The 12,715-nt window shown below is 43.7% G+C and overlaps 1 protein-coding gene across 2 annotated transcripts in view; it reads right to left on the bottom strand.

Moving 5' to 3' along the window:
* ptchd4 (patched domain containing 4) overlaps window positions 1-10,175 on the bottom strand; it is a 208,986-nt gene extending 198,811 nt beyond the window's left edge. Inside the window, exon 1 of one of the 2 annotated variants that reach the window (XM_072499134.1) lies at window positions 9,266-10,175. In XM_072499134.1, coding sequence (XP_072355235.1) covers window positions 9,266-9,871 — 606 coding nt within the window. In that variant the 5' untranslated portion in view covers window positions 9,872-10,175. The remainder of the gene's footprint in view (window positions 1-9,265) is intronic. The other variant, XM_072499135.1, reaches the window with a different exon arrangement.
* Between the last annotated feature and the right edge of the window lie 2,540 nt (window positions 10,176-12,715).

Below are 12,715 nucleotides of genomic sequence, written 5' to 3'. Positions count from 1 at the left end.
CACCCCCTCACCCTTAGACACACCCCCTCATCTGCCATTAGTCCCATGTCCATTCTCCAGGGTGGGCGCCCTCCTGTTTCCTCCCCTATCTCCAAGTCTACCCAGTGTGGAGCGTGATCCGAAATGGCTATAGCCGTATACTCCGTTCCCCTCACCTTCGGGATCAACGCCCTTCCCAGCACAAAAAAGTCTATTCGCGAGTAGACTTTATGGACATAGGAGAAAAACGAGAACTCCTTACTCCTAGGTCTGCTAAATCTCCACGGGTCTACACCTCCCATCTGCTCCATAAAATCTTTAAGTACCTTGGCTGCTGCCGGCCTCCTTCCAGTCCTGGACTTCGACCTATCCAGCCCTGGTTCCAACACCGTATTAAAATCTCCCCCCATTATCAGCTTTCCCATCTCTAGGTCCGGAATGCGTCCTAGCATCCGCCTCATAAAATTGGCATCATCCCAGTTCGGGGCATATACGTTTACCAAGACCACCGTCTCCCCCTGTAGTTTGCCACTCACCATCACGTATCTGCCCCCGTTATCCGCCACTATAGTCTTTGCCTCGAACATTACCCGCTTCCCCACTAATATAGCCACCCCCCTGTTTTTCGCATCTAGCCCCGAATGGAACACCTGCCCCACCCATCCTTTGCGTAGCCTAACCTGGTCTATCAGTTTCAGGTGCGTTTCCTGTAACATAACCACATCTGCCTTAAGTTTCTTAAGGTGTGCGAGTACCCGTGCCCTCTTTATCGGCCCGTTCAGCCCTCCCACGTTCCACGTGATCAGCCGGGTTGGGGGGCTTCCTACCCCCTCCCTTGTCGATTAGCCATCCCCTTTTTCCAGCTCCTCACCCGGTTCCCACGCAGATGTATCTCCCCCAGGCGGTGCCCCCCCCGCCCATCCCCTCCCATACCAGCTCCCCCCTCTCCCCAGCAGCAGCAGCCCAGTAATTCCCCCTCCCACCCCCCCCCCCGCTAGATCCCCCGCTAGCGTAATTACTCCCCCCATGTTGCTCCCAGAAGTCAGCAAACTCTGGCCGACCTCGGCTTCCCCCCGTGACCTCGGCTCGCACCGTGCGACGCCCCCTCCTTCCTGCTTCTCTATTCCCGCCATGATTATCATAGCGCGGGAACCAAGCCCGCGCTTCTCCCTTGGCCCCGCCCCCAATGGCCAATGCCCCATCTCCTCCACCTCCCCTCCTCCCCCCACCACCACCTGTGGAAGAGAGAAAAGTTACCACATCGCAGGATTAGTACATAAAACTCCTCTTTCCCCCCTTTTTAACCCCCCTCTTCGCCCCCCACATTCGCCCCACCACTTTGTTCAAACGTTCTTTTTAATAACCCGCTCATTCCAGTTTTTCTTCCACAATAAAAGTCCACGCTTCATCCGCCGTCTCAAAGTAGTGGTGCCTCCCTCGATATGTGACCCACAGTCTTGCCGGTTGCAGCATTCCAAATGTTATCTTCTTTTTATGAAGTACCGCCTTGGCCCGATTAAAGCTCGCCCTCCTTCTCGCCACCTCCGCACTCCAGTCTTGATAAACGTGGATCACCGCGTTCTCCCATTTACTGCTCCGAGTTTTCTTTGCCCATCTAAGGACCATTTCTCTAACCTTAAAACGGAGGAATCTCACCACTATGGCTCTGGGAATTTCTCCTGCTCTCGGTCCTCGCGCCATCACTCGGTATGCTCCCTCCACCTCCAACGGACCCGCCGGGGCCTCCGCTCCCATTAACGAGTGCAGCATCGTGCTCACATATGCCCCGACGTCCGCTCCCTCCGCACCTTCAGGAAGGTTGTTCCTCCTTGCGTTGTTCTCCAGTGCCTCCAACCTTTCCACACATCGTTTCTGATGTGCCTCATGTGTCTCCGTCTTCACCACCAGGCCCTGTATGTCGTCCTCATTCTCGGCTGCCTTTGCCTTCACGACCCGAAGCTCCCGCTCCTGGGTCTTTTGCTCCTCCTTTAGCCCTTCGATCGCCTGTTGTATCGGGGCCAACAGCTCTTTCTTCATTTCCTTTTTGAGCTCTTCCACACAGCATTTCAAGAACTCTTGTTGTTCAGGGCCCCATGTTAAACTGCCACCTTCCGACGCCATCTTGGTTTTTGCTTGCCTTCCTTGCCGCTGTTCTAAAGGATCCACTGCAATCCGGCCACTTTCTCCTCCTTTTTTCATCCGTATCCAGGGGGGATTCCCTTCTGGTTTACCGCACAGTGTTTTTAGCCGTCAAAATTGCCGTTGGGGCTCCTATCAAGAGCCCAAAAGTCCGTTTCACCGGGAGCTGCCGAAACGTGCGACTCAGCTGGTCATCGCCGCACCCGGACGTCCGTCAGTGAATTTTCAAAGGTAAATTACTTAGAAGCAGTAGCCACACCTGGTATCATGTCGTGTTAATCACCCTGGGGTAACGCGGACTGCAACACGATGCAGTTAAATGATCAAGCATACACAAAACGTAGGCGTTGGTTCAATAAGGTTTATTGAACTTCAGTAACGAAGCACACAGCTGCCTGTGGGTTCATTCTCTGCTACTCTAAGTAAACTAACATTAACTATCTAGACCAGGCTAGCTCTGATCCACGTGTAGAAGGTGTTGAATGATTTGTACACCCTAACTGTCACTACAGTTGTCACCAGTGGAAAGAGGCAGAGTGCTGATGCCTCCTGTGTTTTATAGTTGGAAGCCCCCCTCTGGTGTTCTGTCTGGTGATTAGTCGTGTTCTGTTCTGTATGTTGATTGGCTCACCTGGGTGTCTGTCACTGCCTGCTTTTACCTCATTATGTGCATGGGTGCATATTATGACACTTGCTGTGCAAATTGGCTTCTTATTTCCACATGTAATAATGATTAAACTTCAAAAACAGCTTTGACAGCATTTGGGACATTCTGAAGTGTTGAAAATATTATGTCAATGAAATTCTTTTATCAGACAGCAACTGGCATGCCTGAGAAAGATCGTCTGATTAAAATTTAAAGCTTTATAAAATTGGACTTTAGCTGCTTATTTAAATGCTGGAACTGCTGGAACTAAAGGGGGGCCCTGTCATATCTTCCAAATCGCCACCAAAATGATCATGATTGTTACTTAAAGACAATAGTTATGCCATTAACACGTTCCAGCCATGACAGTAATAATTCATAAATCGTATGTTTCAATGTTTGCAGTCAAATAGCAGTTGACCTGCAGAACCCACTCCTGGTCGGGTGTCCACTGCTTTGATCGGCATTTCAAGTAACCAGCCCTACTACATATTGGGTTGAATGTAGGCGGGGAGGTAAGAGGTCAAAGTGCTGGTCTTCTTATTCAGCTACGGAAAAAGGAATCATGTGCTCTTCCAAGAACAGTTTGTGAGAGTTGGTAAAGAATTCAGATTTAGAGAAAGAAAGTTCTTGCAGACTGCTAAATGGATTCAGGAATGGATTCAGGAAGAACATTAATCTGTAGGTCTACTATTCTCACTAATAGGGTTAATGTGATCTGATTTGTTATGATCTGATGCTACGAGGACTGTTAGGAAAAGGTTGATATTTACTGTATTTGTCTCTCTGTTACATGTGAGCTTGTGTATCTGTTTTGCATTAACATTGAAAAACCTTTCTTATGATCCACCTGGATCACCCGAGCATATGACTGAATATTGGACAATAAAGGTGAACTGCTGCTATAGGGTTCACTGAATGAAGGAACTGGTAACTGAACCTAAAGCAAATCTAGTCCCGACCCAGATAGTTTGAGTTTAACGTAACGTTCACTACGATGATCGAGAGCAATTTCTAGTCTTATATATTTAAAGCAGAAAATGTTTGAAATGCACATATGTTGGCAACACACTTAAAGCATTCTTTAACATTCCCCTTAATTTCAGGTTAATATAATTCACCCCCAACTCCACCCAGGCCTGTAGCCTTTCTTGTCTCCTTTCCCTACCACACCTACCATCCCAGGAGGAAAAATAAGTTGAGACCAGTTGAAGTCTCCAACTATGCCTCCCATCTGAAAGGATATAAGAGATAAAGAATAAAAGGACAGAGAAGAAAGAAAAGAGTTAAGGAGCAGCAAAGAAAAGAAGACAGAAACAGAAGGAACAGCAGAGGGAGAATCAGCAACATAAAGACTTCAGAGATGAGTAAGGCAGTGATAATTATTCTCTGTCTTTCTGAACGCAATATTGTGCAAGATTGACTGACTAGTATTAGAATCATAATGGCATACCTCGTCTGCATTTGCATGAATGAAAGTTCTGAGTTGCGAACCTATCATCAATATGATTTATGCAGGAAAGTGAATTACAATTACAGAGAGCTTAATTGGCGGGACCAAAGGCATTGCTTCTGGCTTCCATATGTTCAGCTGAAGGAAATTGTTGTAGGATGTCAGACAAGCAGTCTTACAATACAAAGACAGTGAAGGAGTTAAGAGAGATGGTAGAGAGTTAAAGATGGGTGTTATCAGCATGCATGTCGAACCTGACCCCATATCTACAGGCACGTTTTTGCCAAGAGACAGAATTAGATGAAGAAGAGGTAGAGGCTAAAAATTGATCCTTCGGAGCTTCCGGAGCGGACAGCAGGGGTGGGAGGAAAAACCATTGCCGAAGATGCCTTGGTTATGATTGGATCATATGATCAGTGAAAAACTCAGAAAGACTGTCGAAGGAGGATGATAATGTTAACCATAATGATAGAGGTTAAGGGCACTGCAGTTGAATACCTAATTTTCTTCAGTTTATTCCTATTTTCTTTTCCCCTTAGTTTAAACATTGCCTAATATCTGTTGTTGAGTTAGTTGATTTGGGGGAGGTATTGCACCTGACTCTATGAAGAAATGATTGAAAATATTCAAATGGGAAGATAAAGTTCCTGAAGTGGTCTTGATAAAAATCTGTATCTCCTCCACTCATATGAATTCACATCCCTTATGCCAATGTGCTCAGTAACCCACATTAGCCAGTCCACCAGCACTATCATAATCACTGTTTCAGTGAAATTTCTCAATAGAAAATGTAATAGGTTAATTGTCGTCATATGTAGCAAAATTTGAAATGCATTAGCATTTCCAGTCACTCTTCAAAACTGTTGTTACTGAAAAAGATCCTGGGGACAATTCATCTTTTGGATAAGACTAAGATTCTGATAATATTCCATGCCAATCTTTTACATGGTGTAATTCTTCACCTCTACAGCGTTCTTGGGAGAATATTTAACACAACCGAAGTGATGATTCCTATGTGCACTACAATTCCTTTATTTTACTGATATTTTAATGTATGTGATACCAATATTTTACTACCTTTGTTACCTGTGAACTTGGTAATTCCAATGCACCCTTTGCTGACCTGTCACATCTACTCACAGTAAACATGAAGTTATCCAAAAACATCACATCTAACTGAACTTATACCAAGTCCCAATCATCTACCACCACTGTGCTCGTTGACCTCCACTGGCTTCTCGTAAATCAATTTTAAAATTCTCCTATAAATAAAAGCAAAATACCGTGGATGCTGAAATTCTGAAATAAAACAGAAAATGCTGGAAAAACTCAGCAGGTCTGGCAGCTTCTGCGGGGGAGAAACAGTTAAAGCTTTGAGTCCAATATGACTTCTTCAAAGCTCATTCTTGTCTCCAAATCTCTCTCTAATCTCCTTCAGTCCCTCAGCCCTCCAAGATATCTGTGCTCTTCCAATTCTAACCTCTTTAGCATCCCGATTTTAATTGTTCCATCATTGTTAGATGTGTCTTCAATTGCTAAGGCCTTAAGTTCTGAAATTCCCTCCCTAAACGCCTCTCTTCCTCTCTTTTCCTTTAGGTTCTTCCTTACGACCTACCTCTTTGAGCAACTACCCTTATATCTCTCGACATAGTTTGCTGTCCAATTCTGTTCTGAACGATGTGCTGTTAGGTAATTTGGACATTCTGAATTCTCCCTCCGTGTACCCGAACAGGCACCTGAATGTGGCGACTAGTGGCTTTTCACAGTAACTTCATTGCAGTGTTAATGTATGCCTACTTGTGACAATAAAGATTATTATTATAAGACCTCCCTGAAACACTCGGGATGCTTCATTAAGCTATATAAACATAACTCTTTGCTGCCTTTACCATATTTCTTTAATTCAATTCACTCCAACATATGTATCTTTTCACAGGTCTTTAAATTCCCATTTCCCAACTGCAGTTGTATTTGAGTTTTTCAAGCTGAATTAAGAAAACACTTTTTTCCCCCCATTTTACTTTTCAGGTGAATTCACATTTAAATTTACACGCATTCCTATACATGGGCATGTAATGCAAAACATGCTTTTGGTAATTCATGCACTGAAAAAATGTTCCTGATAGCACCTTCACATAACAGAAACGTTTGCCCAATGACACATTCACCCACCACCAAGATTAACAATAATGGCTTCATGCACACAGAACAAAGAAACTCTTGACAACCTCTACGTGCATTGCAGGATTACACTTATTAGACCTTTAATTTAATTTGTTCTTTTTTCACAACTTCTGCTCATACCACAACTGTGAAAACTAATGTATGTAATATAATAACTGATCAAGATTTCTAGTGAGTTAGCTTCTGGTATCCAATTGCTCAAACCGTCTATGACAGGCACTCCTTGTTTTCTATTGATTGCAGACTTATTTCCCAGGACTCTCAAATAGTATAAGAACAGTTTCAACATCCTAAATGGAAAAATGCACATTGAAGAGCTCTCTCACAAGAATTTATGAGGCGCTGTCTCGATGTGAGCAATGCTATTACCCTTGATCTGAAGCCATTTTCTGTACGATGTTGCGTGTGGCATTAAACTAAACATGAAAGGAAAAATCCCAGACATATCTTAATGCCACAAAGTGGTCAACACCTTATTAGCAAATTTCTCCACTCAATATACAATCGGCAATCTCACACATACTCTATTTAGGAATTATTCAACACACACCTGATAATATTGAATGTGAAATATAATTGAATAACTAATGGTAAATTAACAGAGAAATTCTCAGTGTGAATTTTCCTATTTCATTAACTACTGTTGTAAAACCAGCAAACTTTCCACATGCTTTTCCTAACTAACTGATTTTCGTTCTTTCATATTTTGCAAGGATACAATACAACAGCTGTAAGGGTGCCCATTTCATTCCACTGTTATACCCTAAAATGTCTGTGTGTAAGTAAAGCAAATTTGATTGGTAGTTTCTTCTCACTGTCCTTACATGACAGTGCAAATAAATCACCAGAAAGTATTTTAAACTAACAATTGATTTTTTGGTCATATTCTGATAAATACAATGTTAACATATTAACAGTCATCATGAGCTTATACTTTAAAAGGCAAACTTCATGCATTTCAGCTGCACCAGAACCTTGTAGCTGCCCTGATGATCTTTCCAACATGCACTGCATTGTTCTCTGTAGCAGTCTGCCATGAATAGGGTGAGATATTTAAGTCTGGCTCCCAAACATTAGAACAATTTGAAGTTCTAGTAAATGAAAGAAAATATTTGACTTGTTTTCCACACCATAAACATTAGCTCTGAATTTTAGGGAAACAAATACCTAGATTACTGAACATATATAGAAATATACATAGAAATTCGAAGGAGGAGGAGGCCATTCGGCCCTTCGAGCTGGCTCCGCCATTCATTATGATCATGGCTGATCATCAAGTTCAATACCCTGATCTTGATTTCCCCCCATATCCCTTGACCCCTTTAGCCCCAAGAGCTAAATCTAATTCATTCTTGAAAATACACAATGTTTTATCCTCAACTACTTTCTGTGGTAGTGAATTCCACAGGTTCGCCACTCTCTGGGTGACAAAATTTCTGCTCACCTCAGTCCTAAAAGGTTTACCCTTATCCTCAAACTATGACCCCTGGTTCTGGTCTTCCCCACCATTCTTTCTGAATCTACCCTGTCTAATGCTGTCAGAATTTTGGAAGTTTCTACAAGATCCCCTCTCACTCTTCTAAATGCCAATGAATATAATCCTAACTGACTTAGTCTCACCTCATGTGACAGTCCCACCATCCCAGAAATAAGCCTGGTAAACCTTTGCTGCACTCCCTCTATAGCAAGAACATTTTTCCTCAGATAAGGACACCAAAACAGTACGCAATACTCCTGGTGTGGCCTCCCAATGCCCTATACAATTGCAATAAAACATACCTATTCCTATTCTTAAATCCTCTCGCTATGAAGGCCAACATACCATTTGCCTTCTTTACTGCCTGCTGTACCTGGGCACTTCCTTTCAGTGACTGATGCACAAGGACACCAAGGTCTCACTGAGTATCCACCTCTCTCAATTGACACCCATTCAAATAATTATCTGCCTTCCTATTTTTGCTACCAAAGTGGATAACTTCACATTTATCCACATTAAACTGCATCTGCCAAGCATATGCCCACTCACTCAGCCTATCTCAATCACACTGAAGCATCTCTGCATCCTCCTCACAGCCACCCTCCCACCCAACTTTGTCTCATCTGCATATTTGGAGATAATACATTTAGTATCCTTGTCCAAATCATTAATATATAATATGAACAGTTGGGGTCCAATTATAGGTCCCTGTTGAACCCCACTAGTCATTGCCTGCCAATCAGAAAAAGACTCATTTATTCCAACTCTTTGCTTCCTGTCTGCTAGCCAGCTTTCTATCCGTTAAATTGGGAATGAAAGTCATGGAAATGGACTTGAAGTAATTTAAACGAAATCTACACTGCTATTGTTTATTCTGACTGATATGACCACGTGTTTCTGCAACACGTCATTCAGCTGCAAGGGTGCGTTGCAAGAAGCTCCTCTTAAAGTATTAGCTCCTTCAGTGTCCCCATTGCCACTGAAGTACTGCAGGTTGACCTAGTGTGCAATACTGTTCTCTAAGAAAGTATCGCAAACTTCCCGTTCAGTTTTACAATTAGCACATTTTGCTCTCATTTTACTTGTGGACCGTTTTGGAATCGAATATGGAGAGGGTTTATTTTTGCTTATTGAGAGAAACAATTCCCTGAACTGAAAAGTAAAGCGAGAGATCCGCCTGATATCTTTTTCACAACCCGGTCTAAAAATGAAGCAAATGGAAAATGTGTGTGTGTGTGCAGGGTTCATTCAAAGCAATCATCGTCAATCCGGCAGCGTCCGACATAAAGCAGCAGCATGGAAATGTGGAAAATGAAATGAATTAAATAAATAACTGTTTTGGAGCGACAATCTCCAAGCAAAGCAGAAAATGAACGTTAGCTTTCACCTTTAATTTAGTATTAGGGTAACGCAGCGACTTCCTCGGTGCGGTATTATTAGACAGTGCGGCTTGACTAAGATCCTCCAACACTTCGATGATATCGTCAAGCACGCACCTCTTGTCGCTGTTCCGTAACATACAGATATGAGAAAAGGAATAACTGAATCCCGAGCCGTTGACTCGCATCTCCAGCACGGCTTTGTGCATCTGCAGAATCTGATCGGCTCTCTCCAAGATATCAGCCCCCGATGGGGAGGTGAGTACTACCCGGCCGTATCTGCCCGGGGTGTGCAGGTCCGAGTACAGGTTGTTCTTGGACTGGTTGATGGAGAAAAGGCTGTTCACTAGGGTCCTCTCGATCTTGGCCAGGCTGTGCTTGGGCGACACCAGCAACTCCAGGTCAGTTTCACGCTGAAATTTATTAAGGAAGGTCGCCCCGAACAGAATGGACAGGATGGAGGGGACTGTCAGGAAAAAGACGGGATGCCTGCTCACGAATAATCCCAACCAGTAGAAACATCCCTTCAGCCCTGAGTGCACGACTTGCCGCAGCATCCTCCTGCAGCTCTTGCAGATCCCCCAGCCCTGGATCTTCCTTCCTGTAATGCTCATCTGACATCTGGCTTTGCCCCGCTTACATGTTATTCCACATCATTCCCCCTTTTGGGGCTCACTCTGGAAACACTGCAGCAATTCGCAGCAGACGGCCAACTATTGATCATTCAGGGTTTTTTTTTTCATTTGAAAAGGCCAGCCCTCGTTTCGCCATTGAGCGGTAATAGTTGTATTATTTTCACCGCATCGCCCTCCATACATGTGTGCATTAGGGAGCAGTATAGGACTGCTGGAAGTGCTCAATAGGCGCACTCTAATTTATCGACCTACTGGAACCAAGTGTGTGGTTCTGAATGGGGGAGGACTGGCGGATGTCTATTTATAGATAGAGCCCTGCACACTACACTGGATCCCGATTGAATGGAGCACAGGCGCTGAACTAGAATGGGCAAGAATTTTGCTGCAATTTACTAAAGTCAGAATGATGGAGCTTCTGCTTTCAAATTGCACAAGTTGCAGTTTGTACCCCTCCCCACCCCCAGTGTATTGTCGCGGGCCCCGGGGAAGCCTTACCCAGTGTTTGAATTTATATTCGCAGGCGAATCTTTAAAGCCGATGCAAAATGAAACGCCTTCTGATTGTCTCCCCGGGATTCACTGGATCTCTGCAACTGCTAATCAGGAATCAAAGCATGGAGAGAGGGATCGCTTTGACTTCAGCCTCTATCACTCGCTCCATATTATCAGTGGTTTAAGCCGATAGGCAGGGGCTTTTACTACCGTATCTCCTACAGCTTGTTTATTTATAACTAAATACAGCATGTTGTTTAAAATTATGCATGGTTCCACGACAACTGAGCAATCCTTTTGTATTTTATCTGTATTGCTGTTTATTTCAATTGCCCTCGTATGAAATACAGATTTTATAAATAAAAGGTAAACAATCTCAATGATCTAATGGGTGGAATAGTTTAAATCCAGGTTGTTTAAAACCTGAATTTTTTTTAAAAATGTAGTAATCCCTCTATTGGTAACTTTCCTTTGCCGTGAAGGGCATGTGTTGTGTAAAACCTCAGACACTTCCATCAGTTTATTACTCAAATGTTCCAACCAGGTGTCCTTATTTGCGAGATAAACAGGGGACAGACACAAGTTTATGATTCGATCAAATTCATTATTAAACACAGAAAAACAGCTATCCCCTTAAATTATCCCAATTAATAACAGTCCCAAGATTCTGAATACTACTCGTGCCGATGAACTCAGTTGAGCTGCAGGTCCAATTCTCTGAGTCTCAGTTATCGCAGGTCCTTCGTCTGCAAAGGTGGGTCTTGCTCGCTGCTTCCTTCCACCAGCTCGTCTGTCATCGAATCTTTGTGCTACCTCGGCGCCAAGTCTTCGCTAGGGAGGTCCTGGGTCATTGATCTTTATACCCCTCTTTGTGTCTTTCCAGAAAGTTCTCTGGTCCTCAACCAATGAGGTCTTGGGGTGGGGGTCGCAACATCCAATGGAGTTGCCAACTGCAACTCTGCAGGACACCAGGAACCCCCCCCCCCCTGCCCTCTCTCTCCAGGTGTGTTGTTCGCACGTAATCATACTTCATATATGGTAAACTGGGCGCCTGAAAGTCTAGCTTTGCCTGAACAATTCACAATCAATCCATTTGAATGGGACCGATTATCTCCTGAGGTCTTATTGACAGGGCAGGCCCTGAATTGTCCTGACTGGCTCTGTTCAGTAGATTCAAATTTGGTGTTCGAATTCCTATCGGGCTGCCTGAGCTGACTGGTTTAATTAAAATGTCCAATTCTGAATTTAAAGTGTCCAATTTTATATCGGGCCATTTTACTACAGTCCCTCCTCTTGATCCAGTGAGCGTCAGCGAACTGGGTCATACCACTCTAACCCAGCTACCAAATGGGCAAGTTTCAGAATCTTGGGCAAACGATCCTACTCCCTAACCCACATACAAACATACATTTTATAGAATCTATAAATAAAGTACAAAATTAAACTTCTCATGTACAAAATACAAAGGTCGAAAATACAAATAAATACAAAAGTGATAAATACACCAAACAACAAACAAACAAAAGAACATTTTCAGATGGAAAGTTCTTAATATACCCCTTTGCGTTGCTGGATCATGGTTTCTGCATCCAGATGCTGCATCAGTTCCTTTAAACCAAATATGTCTGGGGTATATTAGTATGATCCTCTGGTCACTGGTCGAGAGTTCTTCCACATACCTGGGTGAGGAATCCCATGTTGCAAACAGCAAGTGTGTAGTACATTCTGCAAATAGATCAGGACAGCATCCATTATTTTTTCTCACTATCTCATCCCTGCTTCCCTTTTCCTCCCACCAGATAGAATCACAGAATCATACAATCCCTACAGTACAGAAGTAGGCCATTTGGCCCATTGAACCCGCATTGACCCATGTCCACTCCCCCGCCCACCCTGCCCTATCCCCGTATCCCCATAACCTAAATTGCATATCCCTGGACATTAAGGGAGAATTCAGCATGGCCAAACCACCTAACCTGCACATCTTTGGACTGTGGGAGGAAACCGGAGTACCTGGAGGAAATCCATGCAGACACGGGGAGAACATGAAAACTCCACACACACAGTCACCCAAGGTCAGAATTGATCCCCGGTCCATGGCACTGTGAGGCAGCAATACTAGCTATTGGCTCACACTCTTACTGACCACCTTTTAGAATATCATCCCAGAATCTGAAGTGGCCAGGTACCCATGTTTAATTTTGTGCCTCCTGGTGAAGATGAGTTTTATGGCTAATACCACAAAGCATGGTTATCTATACATCCATGTTTCAGGGAGTTGCTTCCCTGTATTGATAAGTCACAGCTTTTGCCCTAAGGCAAAGTTGCACAA

The sequence above is a fragment of the Scyliorhinus torazame genome, chromosome 4 (assembly GCF_047496885.1).
Source record: "Scyliorhinus torazame isolate Kashiwa2021f chromosome 4, sScyTor2.1, whole genome shotgun sequence".
NCBI classification, from domain to species: domain Eukaryota; kingdom Metazoa; phylum Chordata; class Chondrichthyes; order Carcharhiniformes; family Scyliorhinidae; genus Scyliorhinus; species Scyliorhinus torazame.
The sequence above is the reverse complement of the archived record's forward strand: the minus strand, read 5'-3'. Positions and strand labels throughout refer to the sequence as shown.